General features: G+C 37.2%; 1 protein-coding gene across 1 annotated transcript; it reads right to left on the minus strand.

Annotated features, from left to right (window-relative positions):
• Nucleotides 1-344: 344 nt before the first annotated feature.
• On the minus strand, nucleotides 345-22,008 carry LOC113062227 (neuronal acetylcholine receptor subunit alpha-7-like). The gene is made up of 10 exons (XM_026231933.1): nucleotides 21,957-22,008; nucleotides 18,704-18,843; nucleotides 18,219-18,263; nucleotides 17,611-17,720; nucleotides 16,474-16,553; nucleotides 11,650-11,817; nucleotides 9,285-9,479; nucleotides 7,153-7,239; nucleotides 6,345-6,454; nucleotides 345-4,192 (listed from the first exon to the last, which is right to left on the minus strand). Exons 1-10 carry the CDS (start codon nucleotides 22,006-22,008, stop codon nucleotides 3,410-3,412), a joined length of 1,770 nt encoding a protein of 589 aa, XP_026087718.1. The 3' UTR covers nucleotides 345-3,409.
• Between the last annotated feature and the right edge of the window lie 31 nt (nucleotides 22,009-22,039).

The following is a 22,039-nucleotide window of genomic DNA, read 5'->3' on the forward strand; positions in this document are numbered from 1 at the left end:
ACAGGTCAGCATTTCCTCATCTCTGTCTGTTTATAGAGATCTAGATTTTCACGTAACTCACAATGCATCATGTCAAGTGTGAAATAAACTATGAATTGCTTTACTTAATTAGTGAAAGATATAGTCTCTAATATGTTTTGTTGCTTATTTTGACAACCTATTTCTATATTAATTTAATCGTAGGAAATAATGTGAACACATGAATGAAAGTTTTATTTAAAAATAAAAACATAAAAAAAATTATATTGAAACCGACACAGTCACACAACTGTCATTTCCTGCACTTATTTTCAGCTCTGTCATTTTCCTTAATTGTGCATGTAAGAGAATCATTTGCTTGCTACAGCCAGCCATGAAATGACAAAGCAAGCACATACTGTATATTAGAAAAGAATACTTTATTCAAAGATGGGAAATGGTTTGTGTCTGCATCGGAGAGAGAGAAATTTGAAAGTAATTTGCTTGGTCCCCCATTTAGATTAGATGGCTGGCATTTTATAAGAGCACAGCGAGCAGCAACATTCTTTTGGCAGCGTGCACTTATTTGGATGAACTTTAATTAATACCATAACAACCACTAATTGCTATAATGACCCTAGCAATAAAGTAGTAATTGCAATAAGACCCGGAAACCAGTTTGTAAGAACCACATTTATGTGGTGTCAACAGAAATGTTTCACATAAAAAAATTCTTTAAAATTCACCTGAAATATGACTGGCCTCAGAGGCAGATTTTTTTAACAGTACACAGTCCATTCAGTGCAAAACCATAAATGCTTCAGTCATTTCTCTGAAGACCTTCACTGTGAATTGTTCATTTTGTACAACTCTATTTCTATTTTTCTGTAAATGGCAGGGCCCATTAAGTCACGCATTCAACAACACAATAATCTTGTTTTCTATCAAACTTGTCTATATCCTCTCTACCTTCAAAGAAAGAGTCCAGGTTATTTACAACTCATTTCTACACCACTAGCATCAACAAACCCAACTGTAAAAACAGGTACTGTAAACACGTACCTCAGCTTCCAGTGCTTTCCAATGAACAGGAGTGATCTAATCATAATGGTCAATATGTGACTCCTGGCTCACAGTTAAAACAGCCAGTCATGTTTTAGAGGCATCTCTTGTTTGATTACTCATCAGTATGGATCCTGTGCATCTGAACAACACATATTTTGCATGACTTTAGCTGAAATACAATTTATGATACAAGACAAAACATAGCATTGACCAACAATTAAGGAGATTTTGGAATGGTCAGGAAACTTTTTTTCAATTCCTTTTGAAATTACACCTAACAGCTTTAAAGTTGTAAATAAACCAACTGAAATGGTATCACTCTCCTTCGTTCATTGGTTGTACAGCACCCTCCAAAGTTTTGAATGCATTCTATCTAAGGGGCCATTCTGACAGAATGCGTTTTCGAAAAAAATGAGAAAATGCCTAGAAACATGTTTTTTTTTAAGTTGAACTTATCACTCGAGGGCTGCATTTTTAGAATGCAATGCAATGCGTGAGATGCTGCAAAAGAGACACAATCACAATGGTAAAACATCCTTTTAGCGCATGTTTACATGGAAAACTACAGAAAAGCGGTACAGTGGAATATAAAAACACAGCCTCTAAAGTTTAATGCTGGGTTTTGGACAAAGTCAGCACAAATCCTTGTCAAATTATTTCTTGGCATGAAAGCATTGAAGTAACTTTCTATTATGTTTGAAGACCAACAATAATTATTTTCCTTTTGATTACATACCGTAATAAATATCTTTCACAGATTGTAATGCCTTATTGCTGAATTAAACAGATTGTAATGCCTTATTGCTGAATTAAAAGTTTCTTTTTTGAAGATTATATAGGATCAGCGCACCTTTATAGCATTTATGGATTTTATTGACAGACCAAACAGGGAACAGGTTAAGAACAGCTTAAGGTGCGTGTTCTAAATTTATTAATATTTGATTTACTAAATTGTTTAAGTCTCTTATAAATGCAAAGCCATAACAAGATGATCAGTATTTATGCTGATATTATGCAAAACCCCACTTTCCCCAAGTTTTTTTCAAACATTTGTAGGACCGTATGAGTAAGTGGGAAAACAGAGCAAGAAAGAGAGATTTACCTCAAATAACTCTGTAACAGTAGAGAATCAGGGCACAGTTACTGTGGTTGTGGCTCTGCTCGTACTAAGATATTCATAAGATCATCTCTGTCTGAACACCTCAAACTGTCTGTCATTTCACAGAGATGATGGGAGAGAGGAAGGGAGAGATGTCTCCACTGTCTTTGTGCCATTTCTCAGGGGATTAATACTCTTTCTTCCCACACTCTCTCCCACTTCCCTTCTGCACTATGTTTTTCTCTCCTCATCTGTTTTGTGACGGATGCACTAACTGTTTGGCTTTTTGGGGGCATAATGCGCTATTTCTCTCAAGCTGCGAAGCCATTCTTCCTCTTGCCAGTAAATGCTGCTGAGTCTCACTTACCCCTCAACCGCCTTCCCCGTCTGTTTCTGTCCATCACTCTTTCATTTTCTTCTCCAGCTGTCTGAACCACTTCTTCAGCCCATCCTTCTCTCCTTTTGCGCTGACTGTGTCTCTTTTTCTAATACACTCTCGTCTCATTTTGTCTTTCATTATCCTTGTTCTGCTCATGCCTCGTTTTCTTGTGAGGCCTTAATCTCTCCATCGGTCTACATCTCTGTCCACTTCTGGGGGGTATTCCATCTTTCACTTCTGCTTTATCTTTCCATTATCTGAAACTCACACTTCCTAGAAGTTCTCCAACGCTCCTATCTGTCCTTGAAACAAGTACCTTTTCCATTATTTTAAGACAATAGTTTTTTTATCTGGGTTTACATGAGCCATTCACCTCACATCTGTCACTATTATCAATATTTCTCGGTCTTTTCTGCTCTTCCCTCCCTCTCTCCTCGCCTACCCATAGATGGAGACTACCAAAATAGATTTTGACAACTTAGAGAAGTTTTGCACTGTGCTGGATGTACAATGTCACACAGTTTTGAGTAACACGACAGGTCATTCTTCAGTGGTTCTGGTGGGGTTTAGAGGCGCTTGACACAGTTGAAAAATCAGTAATCAGGTTTTGACTTTTTTTATGTTTAGTTTTTCATTCATTTTATTCCGAACTAACCCCTTTGTCATTTACAAACACCTTGCAGTGAAGGTCTTTAGCATTCTCCCAACATCATAGTTTGGTTTGAGATGCCTGAGCATCCCTTAAATATCCAGGACATAAGCCATTCAGAAGCCTTCTCGATCCAGACCTCAAGGTTCTGCGTTATTCCAAACACAGTCTTGGAAAAAAAAAAGTTAGGGAAATGAATAGTTTCCATTTACGGTCAAACCCAAGTTTCCTGAATGCACGCTCGCTTCCAACGAAGCAATCAGACGAAGTCCTTGGAAACTGCCTCCACAAAGTTCGGTGCTGACATGAGAATGGAGATGGTGCAGATGATGTTGAAAACGCTGAATGCCACCAGACAAAGTCGGTCGATAACGGCTGCAGCGAACTTCCACTGTTCGGACAAGCTGTCATTTTCATCTTGTCCGCGGAACCTATCAGCAACGAATCGCACCTCGTCTAAAATAGCCTGAAGCTGTGGGTCTCCTCCGCTGCTGGTCCCCGAGCAAGAACAACCTCCGCCACCACCGGACACCGTGCTGGGACAACCTGTCGCCTCCAGATTGGGAGCGGGAGGTGGCGGAGGGCTGCAGAACTGTGAGGGCAGGTGAGGCGGCGGACTGGAGCCTACCGCTGGAGGAGAAACCACCGCAGGACGAGGGCCGCCCGACATGCTGTTTCTTTGAACAGACTCCGCGAGCAAAGATGGCGGAGAAGCGTCGTCGAGACTGGAGAATCCGATATAAAGCAGGTTGCCGTTGTTGTTAGCACTGTTGGTCTGGTTGTGAAGATGGTGGGGGTGGCTAGCGGCCGCTTGAAGGAGGCTCTGGGGATGAAGGGGGTGTAGCGTAGAGGACGTGTGGTGGTGGTGGTGGTGGAGGTCTGCAGAGGCAGAACCGGGTGCGTTTGGGAGGCTGCCGATCTGGGAACCTGAAGAGCAACGTCTTAAGTGAGGGGCACAAGGAGGGCGCTCAGGGTCTTCACTCTCACCAGGACGCTTCATACGCAAAAACCAGGCCACCCACTGGAGCAAGACTAGCTGAACCTAAGAGAAGGCAGACATGTGTATAAGAGAATAGGTCATTAAAGTGTTCAAACATTTTATACATTTTTTTTATTTGTTAATTTATTGTCTTAAATTTTAAACATTGAGTGATAAAATATACCATCCACCTTTTTCCTGAACGCGGAAGTTAGCTTATGGGTGAGACTTCAGTTTCATTAGCCGCTATATGTAAATAACGAGGAGAATAACAACGTGCAGTAAACAGTAAAACTGTTTGCACTACAAACCAGTGTGCTCTTAATTAAGATAACAGATTCAAATAATAAAAATAAAAATATAAAAATAGCTGGACGCAAATGAGACCGGAAGCTAGACCCATGAAAGTCATCTGGGTTTCTTAGTGCTACTCATTCCAGTGTTGCTGGTTGTGGATACTGTAAGGAAACTGAATTAATACAAATGTGTAATTAATTTGAGATATTTGGAGATACCATTCTTTTCCTTCAGGTTAAGAATAGCCTATTATCCATTATGTAACCATTTTGGCATGATTTTATGTATTTATGTAAGAGGAAGCATGCATTTCACAGCAGCGTGTCAAGCCTGTTTGAACCATGCACTGAACATGCTCTACACATACAGTCTAAACTAAAGGTTATACAGCACTGTCTGAACAAATAAAGCACAATAACCCATGCAGTTCTAGCTAGTGTCTGCTAAGTCAAGAGGGGGAAAGTTTTGGAAGGAAAGGAGTTGTTAAACAGCAACATGTGACAGCAATGACTATGACGCAGAGCGAGATAAAGTGTTGACAAACTAGAATTATTCAGTTGCACCGCCAAGTCCTGGCCGAGGAGAGGCATAAAATGTACGACTAGTGGGGTTTTCACTGCTTTCATCTGCAGAAAAACTGCAGTTTGAGCAGCTAGGACCTTCTTTGGCATATTTGCACACTTTTTGGTTTATTAAAAGAAAATTTAACGCAAGCGATATACATGTTAAACAAAACATCATAAACAAAAGCAGTGCCACTAGTGAAATATCACAAATCTTTCAGAATATATAATGAATCAGACAATATATAATAATAAAATGAAAGAACAGGCATTACCAAGACACTCTAGATGGACTTGAATATGTTTCTCTCATCTTCTTCTATAAATACAGGTCCAGAAGCTCTCAAGGGATTGTCAAGCATGATCAGTATCCATCCACCTTTCCGTCTTCTTCTGAACTCTTTTTAGCTCTTTAGATCGTAAGATAACTACCATTGCTATTATGGAAACCTTTTTCCAGGTTGTTCAGAGAAAGAGTTTTCCTTTTCAATTCTTTTGAGCCCTGACTTTAGAGGACATTTTCAGTAACTACACATGTCGAGTATTGGGTGTGAATGTTGCTAAAAGCTGATCCCAGGATACAATCCTAGGACGCTGTGCTCAGGCAAGCATGTCACTATTATTATTGCTCATACTTTGAGTTAGAGATTATATAAACCTATAACCTTCAGTATTAATCCTCAAATTGTGCAACTGAGATGTGTTATTACTTTTCTAAGCACTGAGGCAAACAATTAAAAAAAAAAAATTGTTAGTGTTCCTGTAGCTCAATTGGTAGAGCACTGTGCTATCAAGTGCAAGGTTGGGGGTTCAATTCCCCAGGAACACATGATAGGTAAAAATTGATAGCCTGAATGCACTGTAAGACGCTTTGGATAAAAGTGTCTGCTAAATGCATAAATTTAATTTTAATTTTAATTTAATTTAAGTCATGTCTAAGGGCTAGAATATCATTGAAATTTGAGCTTTTTTGACATGTTGACACCTAGTTACCATTCACATACAATAGCATTGAAAATATTATTTAATTAATGGTAGTCTAATTGAGTAAATACACCTGTCAGCTTTCTATTGCTGTTGCATTTGGCTTTGAAAGTGAATGGCATTCGATCAGCAGGACCGGGGCACATCAGCTGAGCTGCTAATTGGCTTGCAGAACGCTCAAATACGGTCGTTCATCAACGCAGACAGATCACAGATCTATATCCATCTGCATCCTATTTACTCATTTAATCCCCTCTACTGTTGGCTTTATCTCTATTATCATTGCATAGATAAATTACTGCTTTCAATGCAGCCGACATGAGAGACATTGTTGATTGCTTAAAAAAGTGTTTGTGTGTGAATAGACGTACCCATTTGGGCATGTTCCCTCCGTTGGGGTCATGGTGGTGATATTGGAGCACAACCACTGTGGCGATAACTGACATTCCAACAATGATCATTATACTGGCAAAATACTGTCCTGAGAGAGAAACAGAGAAAGGAAGAGGATATGGAATGCATAAACCTTTAATTTATTACTCTCTTAGTAGGATAGCCTTTTATCAATCCAGTCATGCTAGTAAAAACCAGGGAAAATGTAACAAAAAAAAAGGGCATTGATTATAAAAGACCTGCACAGGGAAGAAAGGCAGAATGAGGAACAGATGAGTGAACCATAAAAACTCAGTCATAAAGGAGAGGAGCAACAGACAGGAGAGACAAAGCGCTGTGGGTGAACACTCTTCCAGCAAGTGCATTTCTGCAGATTACATCTGCAGCTTCAGAGGGCCTTCACACTAGAGGGTGGGAAAAGTGAACATGGGGTGGAATTTTTTATTTATTTATTTTTCCTGGAGGATCATCTCTATGTCTAGGTCAGTTTCATTTTTTGTTTCTCCTGCCTCTTCTCTCTCCTGACCTGCTCATCATTTCCAGTTAGCGGTCTTTTACGAGCCATGTTGCAAATTACCATGAGAAGCCAAGCGTCTGGCTGCCAAGATCAGGGATTTTGGCCGTGATACAGAATGGAGAGCGATTTGTTCTTCAGTGGTGCAATGTGTGCATCTGAGCACACGTAAAACGCTCTCAGGCAATCCGAGATGCAAATTGTCAGTTTTGGATGAACATTTCCTTTAAAATATGTTAAAATATGCACAAACACAGACATGCATGCTTTACCTATTAGCGGGATGGAGTCTGAGGTTGCTGGCATGATTTCTGCCACCAATAACATGAAGACTGTTAATGAGAGTAGCACTGTAATACCTGTGAATAGGTAAGAAAAAAAAAAAATAGGCTGCGTAAAACATACATATAATTGCATAAATAATTAAACACATATAACCAGATATTAGATGTTTACTGGTCCAGGTCAAAGAATTGGTCAGAATTTGGCCATTTTATATATATATAAGTTTAATTTTTCAAATATTTTGACAAACTTTTAGAAATTAAGGTTTATTTAATTCGAGCAAATTTTTGTATGTCTTATATATATATATATATATATATATATATATATATATATATACACACATATATATATATATATATATATATATATATATATATATATATATACACACATATATATATATATATATATATATATATATATATATATATATATAATACAAATAATAATTCAAATATATATTCATACATGTATTTATATTTGTATTCCTAGGCATTAAATCTTTTCCATTGAAAAACCAATAGCAGTTGACCACTAAAATAGATGCCAAATTATACAGCATCTCTAGTTATTTGTGACATTAGCAATACATAAGATGCCCAAGCACAGCTTCTTGTTGGATGTAACTCATCTTGACAGAATTTGATTGGGTCTGATTGGACAGCACTGCAGGGCTTGATGGAGTGATACATAAAGTGAATTGCATCAGGCCATTTCTCTTCCTCAATCGCTCTTTAGTTCAGTTCAAGTCATCTCCCTCCCTCTCCGGTTGCTATCCATCTCTTCCCCCCACACACACACAATCCATCCATCTCTATCTGCTGTTTAAATCTGCTTCCGCTGTCTCACTCAGACTCCTTCTCTAACATATGTTTTTTTGCTTAGATTTATAACTGCTATCTTGGCATAATGAACACTCAAAGAAATTATTGTCACAATTAAGACTAACTGAATTCAGTGACTGTGATTTCACCAAGTACAACATGTTCCTGGACCAACATCCTTGTTGATCCTGGAACAACATTTCAATTAACCAATCAGAATTTAGGGATACATTTTCAGGAAATATCTGTTTTAGGTTTACAATCAGAAATAAGTGCTACTACACCCTTATTAATCAACTATCATTTCCCACTGATTTTAGGCATAAATGATGGGTAGGGTAAGGTTTAGGGGTAGAGATTGGTTTTAGTCTACATTTCTGGACAGTAATGTTGATCCTGATCCAGGAACATGTCTTACATTGTCAAAATACAGGTAAAACACTTCCTTCAAATTAAATTGATGACAATTAAAAAAAAAAATCATTATCCCTTTAATATATGCTTTTTATAAAAAACATTTATTTTATAAAATGTATGTTTGAATTTTTTTGTGGTCTCTCCTTAAACTAGTGTCTGCTACTACATCTATCAAAGATGTTTCAATATTGCAGACCATGTTCCTGGAAAGTGCGATGCATTCTCTCTCTTTCTCCTAACACATTGACTCAACACTGCTTTAATTACATTAATAGATTAATTGCCCATATGAGTGTACAGCAAAGCAGTTCCCTTCATTGCCTCTTTTCCATTCTCTTTGGCTGCGCTAAGCTAAGTCTTCTCACGTCTCCTTTACATATATACTGTGAAAACCCTTCAGTTCATGCCTCGTTACATTTCCTGAAAGACATATCTAAAATTCTTTCCACTCCATCTCTGATGATTGTTTTTACTCTTCTTTGAACTGTCTAAGTTCTTGTTTGATGGCAAACATCTCTTGACAGAGAGTTAAAAAGAAAACTATGATGAAAGCCCTTGATATAAACCAAGAGTTCATTCGACATGAAACAATCAGACGCTATCGATGAAATGAGCACCCACACATTTTCTTTTGCATGTCCCTGCTCTCTGTCTTGTGTCTACAACTTGACAAGGCTGCGGAATAATTTTTTCTACTGCATCAAAAATATACAACATCTTTCTTCCAAATCAATCGTGTTTAGTTTTAAAACATTTATGTAATCTAACTCCAAAAAATTGAAGGTCTTTAAATCCGATGCCATCTCCCCTTTTTTTTTCTTATCTTCTATAAGCTGTCAATATATTTCTCTTTCTCTGTCTTTCTTTCATAATACCTAGTGAAATCTTCTCTCCGGAGTCAGCAGGCAGAAGGAAGATAAGCAAGGTCATGGATGAAAGGAGGACGCAGGGAACGAGAAGGTTCAAGGCGTAGTAGAGCGTCCGTCGGCGAATGGTCACCACAAATGTCACATCTGGATAGGGTTCTTTACAGCAGTCATAGAACAGCTCGTTTCTTGTGCCCGGCACACCTGGGTAGACACAGCATGTGAGGAGAAAAACGAGTATGTAATGAAGGAGGGATAAAGGGAAAAGAATTCTGTGGATTGGTCTCATGGTCAAAGAGATGCTGTTGTCCTCAAGAGTAGCCGATGCCGATCTACTAGAAAAAACAACATCCTAATCAGCCGATGCAGCCAGAAGCAAGTTATTCTTCTCCACGACTGAGCATCAGCCTTTTGTCTTGAACATCATTAGAGATCTTCAACGTTTTTTCATACTGTCCTCTGTAGCCCTTCAAAAGCGTAAAAGGCAAGCAGGAAACCAAAACTAGTGGAAGTGAGGAACAGACCGAAATATTTTGCATTTTGTGTCATTCTTGTAGTCAGTGTCATTACCGTATTTTCCGGACTATAAGTCGCACTTTTTTTTCATAGTTTTGGCTGGTCCTGCGATTTATTGTCAGGTGCGACTTACTTATCAAAATTAATTTAACATGAACCTAGAGAAATGAACTAAGAGTAATGAACCAATAGACAAAACATTACCATTTCCAGCCGCAATACCACTGAAAACAGAGCGCCCTCTTGCGGCTGTAGATGGTAATGATTTCTCTTGGTTCTTGGTTCTAAATAAATGTGACTTATAGTCCAGTGCGACTTATATATGTTTTTTTCCTCGTCATGACGTATTTTTGGACTGATGCGGACCTATAGTCCGAAAAATACGGCTATATGAAAATAAATGGCACATAATACAAAAAAAAAAAAACTTTTATGTTCTATGGAAGAGAACAACATGTTTAGGACAACATGAAACAAAAATACACAATTTTCATTTTTGGGTGAAATATTCCTAGCATGGTTACACAAATAGGGGCTTGTGAGGGAACTGCAAGAGTTTTGTGAGTTGATGAAAAGCTAATAATTAATTATACCAAATGAAAAATGAAAATAAACATTTGTGGGTGCATGTGATCTACTGTATTCACCGTCTTAGAGCATTTACTGTAAATGCCGCAAACTGCATCTCTGTTTGTGCAGCAAGTTTAACTTATTTACACATTTGCAAATGGCACATTTTTATATATAAAAAAACAAACCTCAAGGATTTAATATGTTTAAAGTTTGAGGGTTTGAACATTTGAAAGTGAAAAACTGAAGATGTAAATATTAGTAGTGTAACTTGTAGTGTAAATTCAGTTATTAATATATTAAATATTCAGTAATATCATTCCGTTTGATTGGGTTCCTAAAACACCTGTGTGAATATAATGTGAAAACATTAAAAATAGGTTGAAAAAAGGTTAAAGGTTTGTTTTCGCTTTAAAGTCCAGCTACACAGTCAAAATAAACCACTTTTTTATTACAGATTTTATCCATTTACCATTTATCCAACATCTGAAAACTGTCAAGATGTGAATGTGTTGTTAAATTATTGAAATTTCTGCTCCTCGGGTGTACTTCAAGTAAATATTTCAGGTTGACAGACCTCTTCTTCTTCTTGATCAGCTTATCATCTTTAATCTGAGACCAGTTAAAATTACAATTAATAACAACAATTAATCAAGGGTTATTTTTGTTTTCAGCTGAAACCAAGTACTGTTTTTATGTAACTGACAATTTAGGCCTTTTTAATATCAAGTGAGTACACTGAACAATTAAAAAAGTTCAAGAAAAGTTCAAGAGAGTGACAGCATGATATTACAGATGCGCACAGCAAGACAGAAGCAAATGAGAGTCAGTGAGAGAGAGAATTGTGCAGTGCAAGATGTTTTTCCAGTCCGCTTCCTCTTATCCACTCAATTGAATTGAATTCATTTCAATACTAACAGGCTCATCAGATGAATATGAATGGACATGAATTTAACAAGATGGGCTGGATATTTTCTTTTCCAATTCTGAAGCAATTTCTGTTTTATACAGCAGGCAAGAATCCTCAAACCTGTAAGCTTTAAACGTGTACTTACGACATACTTATGAAAATATTTAAAAAAATATGCAGTATGCTTTTTAACCATTTAAGCATGAGAGGTCAGTTTGGTAGATGCATGCTTAAATGGTTAAAATGCATACTGCATGCATTGCCTGAGCCGTTGTCGTTTACTACAGGAACGGAAAGCACACGTCATAAACTGCCTGTGGGTGTTACGTTTGCTTGATTGTGAGAAGCTTACAAGGGATGTTGTCTCTGTTCACTCACCCACAAGATCCCACTCTCCGTTGGGCATATAGCCTGAGATATCAGCCTCATTCATCTGGAGATCCAGCAGCCAGCCGTCAAACGTCCACGAGCCGAATTTAAGCTCGCACTTCTGGATGTCAAACGGAAACCAGCGTACATCCACGTTACATGTGCTCATGAAGATACCTGGGATGAAGAGAACAAATTTGAGGAAAAATGTCTGTGCTTTTCATTGTGAGCAAAAGTCAGTATTTAAACTATCTGACGAATGTACTGCCTCGAAATGCCACAGCAATTCTTCATCAGCGCTGAATTGCAGCAGCCAACTCGAAATTGAATTCAATTGACCTTTTCACTGAAGTACAACCAGACAGTTAAAAGATACACATTCAGAAATGCGAGAGCCCTGGGAAACACCATTACATAAAGACCTTTATGCACTGTACAGATAACCAGGCTGACACTCTCAGTATTATCACACACACACACACACACAGAAACCAGCAACTAAATAGACTCACTCAAGTTTAAATACCACAAATTAGGCAGATAAACTCGTTTATTGTTTCAAACAGCTTGCAAATAAGCCATTTTGAATATTGAAAAGAAGTATTATGACAGATACGGATTAGAACGTTAATAAGAGTAATTCGTTATTTTACCACACAGCAGTTGAAACCACTGCCTCAAAGAGCTTCCTAATCGTACACTTACAGATTTATTGAAGAAATCCCACTTGAGATGGAACACAGGGAAGCTCGATGGGGCTTATGTTGCCTCTGAACACTAACTGAACAATCCAGCAAATTTGCCCGAAAAAATTACACCCTGAACCTTTGACAGTCTCTTCTGAACGAGTGCTTCTCATGCAGCAGACATATTTAAAAGCATAAGGACTAAATCACCACAGATGTAAGTGAGCAGTGCTTGTGCTTGACTAACTGACAAACTCCAAGCTGTAGCACAATTATTTTTCTAAATTAGGGTTGCTCTGTTAATGGCCCTAAAAAAAAGCTAAAAAGTTATCAAATTAAAAAACGCACATGCATCCTTCATGTATCATCATTCATGTCCGCAGCACAAGTAATAAGGGTGAAGCTAGGCTTAGGAGTTTGTTGAAATGAGCAATAGTAATAGTCATGCCTTCTGTAGCAAACAGCAGTTACAGCACAGCATAAGAACTTAACTTAAAGCATTTCAGTGCTTTTCAAAACAACAGAACATGCTGTTCATTTCCTTGCATTTAAGCCTTTGAAAAGAGTTTCCAGAGCTGAAAAAAAGATGATAAAACAGATTTCATACAAAAAGAGAAACATTGATTTCGCGAGATGAAGTGTTTTTCAGGTCATTCATAGTGTTTTGCTGTACTGACCCCATCCACATCCTCTTCAAACTGATCTACACTGCTTCAGAAGATTCCTGAATAATTCACCTCTGTGCTGGGCCTCTGATTTGAGACAGAAGTTTCTCTTTAATCTATGGTCCAGATGAAGACCAGAAAGTCTTCTGAAAATGGTCCCAGGATCTCAATTCCCAGTTTGGGGGGTGGAGAGAAGAAAAAATGTAACCACTTTGAAAATGCTTGGCCTGATCATATTACAATCATAAGCCAGAACCTTCTTCTTCTCCTTTATACTTATATACTTTAAATAATCAGGTTGAATATATATCTATTAGTTTCAAACCAGTTTATATGTGTGTGTGTGTGTGTGTGTGTGTGTGTGTGTGTGTGTGTGTGTGTGTGTGTGTGTGTGTGTGTGTGTGTGTGTGTGTGTGTGACAAATAAATACATATATATATGTTTTGTTTTTTTACACATATGCAATTTATATATATGTAGGGTGATAGGTAGGTACTCAGTGTAGAGTTAATAAATGCTGCATGCATAATAATAATGACAAAAATTAAAAGCTGTTCTCATGACAGGACATGTCAGTATTTCATATATATATTTCATGTATAAAAATTCACTTAGAAAGAGCACAGCTCTAATCAACAAGCAACATCCAGTGCCTTTTTATATACCCAAGAGTTTTTGTTTAAATCCCTAACCCTAAGTATGAGCAATTATTTATTTCTTTATAAAACAGCACTAATTAGATTTTAGCCTAATTATGGATCTTCTACGCAGCTGTGATCCAATGCCAGTTGAGAGTTAAAGTGGAGGGAGTCAGTGTCTGACTCACTTATAAAAATGAGCCAGTACTGCATTTCCAAAGGTTTCCCAATCACAAATGTCCTTCCACTGAAAATCAATCAAACTGACACCCTTTTTAGTCTTTGGTAACCAGACCCCTGGAGTGTATAAAAACCTCCTCTGGTATCTTGGCATTTAGAGAAGTCTTATCCAGAGCACAAAGGTGATTTTTTTAAAATCAGTCCAAATCTAAATCGATACTGTACTTAAACACAGCTCAGTCTAAGCGCCTAAGATCTCTGCTGGATTTTTGCTTCCTTTCTTCTGCATGTCGACAGCTTCTACTCTAGGGAACCAGGTGACTAATCCTAAAAGCTAATCAATTAGAACAGCTAGCGAGCTAGCAAACCCACTCCTGCTAAATGGATTCTTCAGAGGAGAGGCATGGGGCAAGCAGTGCAGACGCTGAAAATATTGAATAAGATAATGCAGGGAAGACCTGAAAGCAGCTGGTGCATGCTAAAAACCTGTTATGAGCTCGAAGACACCTGCTAATCACGTTTTCATATGTCTGGGCATTTATGTAATATTGATGTAGTTTCCACTGGTCACTGCCACTATGGTTCCATCTTTGCGCTGCTAAACTAAACAAAATGGATAAAATACACACCATGATTCTGCGTAGGCACTGTAGTTTGCCTTAAATCTGTCAGGAAAATGAGTCACCAGCACTACAGGGCAACTCCTGTCAGTAGAATGCCACCAAAATACGGATGAGTCAATATTAGAAAAGGGTAATCTACTCTGAAATTAAATTTGTCTGCACAGGCTGTTGACTGCAGATTACTTCTAAACGAGTCTCTGATTCACAACACACTTATAGCAACCATGTTCATATCATTCAAAATCAGAGTTTTGAGAAATCAAGCTTTCAAAAATTTCTGCAGGTCACATTTCAGTTAAATAGAAAGAAAACCAAGCCTTTCTTGCATTATTGTTTTTTTATTTTATTTTATTATTATTGTTATTTTATTGTTTTATTTATTTATTTACCTAATTTGTGTTTTATGACAATTAAACCAAGACCTTCTACAATTTATAGCATATAAACTATAACATATATATGAACAGAAATTTCATATATATATATATATATATATTTGTGATCAATTGTACAGTTATTATAAAATGTCTTAGTTGTTTATAGCTTATAATTTATATTAATTTAAATAACAGTGTCCATAACTTTCAAGAAAATAATTTTTATAAAAAAAATATATATATAATATTTTTTTATTATTATATATTTTATATATATATATATATACAAATTATTTTCTTGACAGTTACGAACACCCCACATTTATTTATTTTTTTGCTTATTTAAATCGATTTAAAATTAAATGCGAAAAGTTTCTTTAAATGCAATACATCTCTAAAGAGTAAATCATATAAAACATGTCCAAAGTGAATTTTGTATTACGAATATTCGTAATACAAAATTCACTTTGGACATGTTTTATATGATTTACTCATTAGAGATAATCAATCAAATTCATGAAATATGGCAAATGTGGAAAAGCTTGTTATCATCATCCATGTGCATAGTGTCACTGACACAGCCACCAGGACAAACAGTTGCAGCAAATAAACCAAACATCTTTTTTTGTCTGTGTATGTGTCCCTGGATTACCAACATCTGTTCACGCCCACAAGCCACTAAAGAATAAACATATTTTTGAAAACGAGATGTGAGATTTTCTCTAGAATTATTTCTCGCTTTCTTCCCTGCTTCTTTTCTCTCCTCGTCTCTCTGCCTGACTTGACTTCAAAAGGGCAATTGATTTCTGTTTGCTACTGAGGGACTGGATGACTTTAATGTGAAGAAGAGAAAAGCAGCAATAAATTGCAATGAAATCAGTGTGAGGTGCAAATACAAGCCACTGGGGCACGATCTGCTCGTTATAGCAAATGTGTGTTTGTTTGCATCTGCAGCGAATCTGAGGGTTATTTAAAGACTCCTGCTTTAGTGCATTGCATGAATCTGCATATGCATGTAAGAGAGCTAAAAATATGTGTTTTTCTTCACAGACATAAACTGAAGAATCTGTGATACTGGAAAAACCATGCCATTGCTTCAGCTTGTATTTATGTACAATGCATATATTTTAATCAAAGAGAAATTTCTGTTCTCATTCAGTTTTCCAAAAATAAATGCAATATGCATTTGCAATGCATATTCTTAAGCACTACTGCTCTCAGAGGAAATAAAGTAGCTGCAACATAATTCATGAACTTTCCATTTCCTTTTGCACCATAAACGTCCCTGTTTCTGATGTGCACATCTATAAACTGATAACCCATGAACCATCATTTACTATGGCACATGAAAGAGGCTTCTTTGATTTTCATACTCTGTATGCAGAAAACTCTTTAATACTTAAACGGCATTAAAAATTATATCCTTTTGTCTGCATGACTGCATTTCTACTGACAATATTCAGGTGTGCTTCAACTGTTGCACTTCCCATAAAACAGGTGACCTTTTCCTGCTGCCTTCCTATGTTTATTTCCATCCAAAATAATTTTATAGCTTAACACTTTACTTTGAACACCACTGCTGTTTTTGTGTTATGAACCGCAGCTTACTATTGCTTTTATCATTATATGTACCATAAACCTTAAGCATAAGCGTTCACACTGACCTGGAGGCAGGTAGTTGCAGTAGCCACTGGAGTTCACTACAATATTCGATTTGAATGTGGAGTCAAACTCGTCATCTGCACTGCAAATGGAGAAAGGATGCATATATTAGGTATTTTTTGCTGGCTATCAGGGAAATATTGCAAGCCAGAATCAAACCATGAACACCAAAAATCAATCTTCACATTCAATAATTACTAAGCCACAGCTCCAAGATCTTTTTTTTTTTCTTTTAAGACAAAGACATGATTAACATTCAGAGACAGTGATAATGACAACATCTTGATGCAAATTTAGGCAGTCATCAGATTTAGGGCTTTGATTAAATGTGGGAAAAGACTCCTCTGATTCATAAGGTTATAACAAGGTATGAATGAATAATGTCCTTTCCAAAAAATTAGCTTGGGGCCATGATTAAATTGAATGTAGTAGCAAGCTCCCATGTGAATCAGCTCTGAATTAAAAAAAGGGATGTCGACAGCGAAGGATGTTAATAGGCTGTTTGGACACCAGCTCTTCGACTAAACGATCTGCTTTTGCCCAAGGACCAAATTTTCAGTTCATTGATCTGTAGCTGCTCTTCTGTTTAGCCGTACACTTTGAATGATGGCCCCAATACTGCAGTCCTCAAACACATGCACACAAACTAACGTCTGCTGATTACAGTGCCCAAGTACACACAGATTTTTTCGATGTTGTAGATAAAAAGAGTATATCACTTCACTGAAGGATTTTCCTCTTATTCTGAAGTGTCTCTCTGCATGATCACCGCAATTATCTACTCAAATCTCGTTGAGGGATGTAACATATACTTGTTTTCACTTTTGCAAACCGTTTTTTTCCAAAGCAACATACAATTAAGAAAATGAGTATACATATACAACACACAAGATGGAAATAAATCCAAGGAAAAAAAGCAAAACAAAACCACCTTACAAAGTCATTGTGGTGAGTGGGGGGGGGCCGAGAGGCGTGGGAACGAGGAGTGAGGCCAGGTGTAGCTCATCTCCAATCACTACACTTGGCCTCACTCCACGTTCCCACGCCTCTCGGCCCCGCCCCACTCGCCACAGTCATATTAATACTATTCAGTGTAATAGTAATGAAATGTGTAGTTTCAATAATACAAATGCTTATACCTATTGTAGAGCAGGATGTCTGGTGTCCACACTTGGTCAGTGGTGAAGCGAAGGTTTTTGACACCTGGGTACTCCGACTGGTTCCACTGCAGGTAATGATCATACCAGTGCTGAGGAGTATATACAGAGAAAGAACTGTGTCAGCCATCATCAGTATGCTTTGAAAGTCCAGATTTAATACAGTAGATTTCATATTTTGACTCGTGAAGCAAAAATCAAGGTTACGATGGAAGTGAACGGGTAGATTTTTGGAGAAGTGTATCATTTTAGAAAAGTAAAAACATTCAATCTGTTGACATTCATATATTATTTGAGCTATAAAGCTGTTTAAATTATTAATTTTAAAGTATCTTTAAGAGTTACATTGTCAAATTTTATTGCTTTACTATTAATAGAGTGAGTATTTATTTATGGATTTGCCCCATTCACTGCCATTGTAAAAGTGCCTCTCTGTAACCCAGATTGTCCTTCATTTTGTCATCAAGTGGAATCACCATTATGCTACAAATTTGTACTGTACCCAGAAGAACTGATGTATTAGATATACTGGAATATAATTAGGTCACTTAGTTAAGCAAAAGGCTACTAACTACTAAGTTGTGGCTTACCATGTTGAGCCAGATATTGGAGGTCAGTACTTGATTTTTCTCATCCTGTATGACCAAGAAAAATTAGAGTAGAGTTCAAAATCAACTGTGTGCTTAAAGATAAATGCCACAAAATGAAAAATGTAAATGCCACTTAGGGAGTGAAATTAAAATTCAGCCAGCGAAAACTGATAACAGATTACTATTTTCAGCTCTAGAAAAATAACAATATATATTTTGAACAAAGAGCATCACTTGGGGTGGTGGCAGGAAAATAAGGTGAGCCGAAAAGATAAAGAAGATCATGAAACAGAAACAGGTCAAAATATCAGCCAGGCTCAGAAAGCAGTATGTAGTGCGTTCGAGAGGTATACTGTACATAATTTGATATGTCATTAAAAATATGCCACTTAAAGACAAGAGAACCCAGACAAAAATACACCTTGGGGTACCAGATAAACTCCATACTCCATAACACACAAGAAGGTAAAAAAAGAGTGACTTACCACATCCATGATCTGTATCAAGCTCATAGACAGAAAGACAGTGAGAGGTTGAGAGTCGTTTGCAACAGGCCTTTCCATGCGGTTATAATCCTTCAGGAGGTTCTTCAGCAGGGTCCGCTGGTATGGACCCTGCACCGACACTGACAGAAAGACATGAGTGTACTGTACAGCCCAGAGACATACCAGACACTTCAAATCAAGACATTTCTTCACTGAGCAGAGACAGAACGATACGCAGATAGATTGATAACATAACAGATTGACAGACAGAACGATGGAACACAACCATAGAACGACAGAACGATGGATGGATGGATTAATGGATGGATATATAAATAGATAAATAGACTTAAATTAATAGATAAAATATGCAATAGAGAAAATAATGGACTGAAATAAAGGTGAAGTGTAAAAGGGCTAAAGCAACCTTTGCCAATTGCTAATTTATGTCATTAGCTTTTACTTAAAATTTTGCTGTTGGAAATTCTTAAGAAGTACATCTGTGAAGGCCCAGAGTTTAAAAATTCAATTATTTCTGCCTAATAACCCCAGAAAAGAGGATTAAAAACTGTGTGAAGTGTGTGTGTGTGTGCATGGCATGTGTGGAAAGGTATGACTGAATGCAAGAGAATACATTTAATGGTTAAAGGCAAGAAAGGACCAGCTCTTGAATTTATTACTCTCATTTACACTAGAAAAACAGTGCTAGCCTTCAGCCACAACAACAGGTTTAATATCGGATTCCCACTGGCATTCTCAACTGACTATGACCACTAGCAGCAATGGAAAGAGAATATAGAGCTTGAGGCATTACTGACATGAAAAATCCTTCAGGGCCATTCTGTGTTGTTTAGCAAAAAAAAAAAAAAAAAAAAGCATTAAGCAATGTTTCTCAGAAGACATTCCCTAAAGGGCATACAAGCTGAAAACCCCCAGACTAGATGATCACTAAGGTTAAGAAAATCTGAATAGAAACAAAGGTGGAGGGATGCCATTGTTTACATCAGTGAAGTAAGCAGCATTTACCCTTGTGGTGATTGACAGAATTAGATGAACATGCTCCACTCACATACACATCTGTACCAAATGTGTGAATTTAGTCTGGGTGTCATGTAGGGTAACAGTTACCAAGAAGGGTAACTGGACCCAAGAAATAATTTATATTCAAGGATAATTACATTTCATAGTTCAAAAGGTCCTTCACTGATGTTTACTGCATGTCTATGACTCTGCTATATCCATAACCTTCTATCTGGGAATTATTTTACATTTACATTTCCATTAAAAAACAGAAATATCAACCCTGGAAACATTAAGGTGTAGGCATTTATTGCTTTCGACATTCTGATAAAAAATTTCTTGAACTTACTGTAGAGGCAAGTAAATAATAAGAACCATTAACAGAAATATCTGAAGAATGATAGTTTTAATTTAAACTAAGTATGTGCTGATTATTAAGCATCTACCTGCTTTTTATAATTAACGTTCTGTTTGGAGTCCGATAGACCTCAAGGCCAATCTTAACAATAAAAAACACAGAGATATTAGTTTGATACTGCATGACTTTCCTATTCTGATGAGAAATAATTGTAATCAAACTTTCACACACAGACACATTTAAAATGTTTGGTGTTTAAATGCAATACATTTTCGCATGCAAAAGCTTCCTGTCTTCTGTATAAAATTCAAAGATGTCTCTAGTTTGTTTTCTTTTATTTGTCTAAAAAAAACAAACCTCACAAGACACCTTTCAGAAAAGTGCATGAATACTTTGTGGTAAAAGAAAGGGTTAATGCTTCAATAATATCGGTATATTCTCTACTTAGGTCAGAGGAATGTATTAAAGGGGTCATATGATGTTGTGTATTTGGTGTAATCCAATGTGTTTATGCGGTTTAAGGTAAAACATTTTCTTAATTTATTTTCCACATAATCTACGTTACTGTTAATCCTCTATTTCCCACCTTTCTGAAGCGTGTTGATTTTTACAAATCTCATCGTTCTGAAAAGCGAGGTGTGTTCTGATTGGCCAACTATCCAGTGCATTGTGATTGGCTGAATACCTCAAGCGTGTGACTGAAATGTTACGGCCCTCACCATACTGTGATACTGGAAGTCCTGACGCGACGCACAGCATCTCCACAACATACCGGCAGCGCCAATAACAATACTACAGTAAGAAAGAAAGTTACGCGTGAACATTTGGGTGGCGTTAAACAAGTTGCCCCACAACATGACGTAGAGATGGGGGTGTGTTTAAAAGACGCGTTTTAGGAGGGCGTGGATGAGTCTTAACTTTTATAAAGAATATCTCTTTGGTTTTGAGACTTTAGTCTTCGCAACTTTACAGAACTTTACTTCTTTATGCACCAAGTTGAAATCGCATCATATGACCACTTTAAAAAAAAAATCTAAGTCAGAATAAGAAGTAGATCTTACGATTATTTTGAACATTTACAGTACACTAGTGGGATCCCTGGTGAAACATACAGAAACCTATACGTTTCCATCAAAACACTACATTTTCTGCAACTGTGAAAACATGAAGACATGGAATATTCTGTGGTGTGACACAAATTCTAAAATTATAAAGAGAATTAAACATTAAGAGAATGTACGTGAGACGAATCCAGATGGCCTGGTGTGAGACTGACAACCCAAATAAAAGTTCTGCTTTTTGACAGACAGATGAAATAAAATAGAGACAAGCAACACACACTCACACACACTCCTTCTTTCTATCCCACTGCAGCAACATGTCAACAACAAAACTGGTGTTCTGAATCTAAAAATGCATTCTGTGCCTCCATCACCTCCATGCAGTCTATATGTACTCATGGATTTAGAGGAATGAATGAGGGAAAGAGAGAGAGGAGACAGGAGGGGGAGAGAAGGTACAATTTATGAGTGCAGCTTCTAATTCTCCATGGCAAAGCAATTTTGTTTCATTCTGCCTCTCATTCCCTCTGATTCCATCTGATTTTACCTCTTTCTCTCTCTCGACTGCAACAGTGGTTGAAAAAAACGAACATCTGGTGGCACAAGGTTGCCCACAGGCAAACAGGTTTGGAGAGCGCACATATGCAAGAACAAAAACAAATTATAATACCGTGATCTTTTGTGTAAACCCAAGATCTTTTGCTGCTTTCTTATAAATGTTTGCCTTCATTCTCTTTCCTAAATAATTCTTTCATACACACACAGATATATATATAACTAACATGCATTTACGTGCACATAGTGAAGAACCTACCCTGGATCAAAGCGGAGATCCCACATAGAGTGAAAGCCAAAGAGTGCCACATTCCAGGAGATATGAAGGAAAAGCAGAGCAGA

This window comes from Carassius auratus, chromosome 44, assembly GCF_003368295.1.
Source record: "Carassius auratus strain Wakin chromosome 44, ASM336829v1, whole genome shotgun sequence".
Taxonomy (NCBI): Eukaryota; Metazoa; Chordata; class Actinopteri; order Cypriniformes; family Cyprinidae; genus Carassius; species Carassius auratus.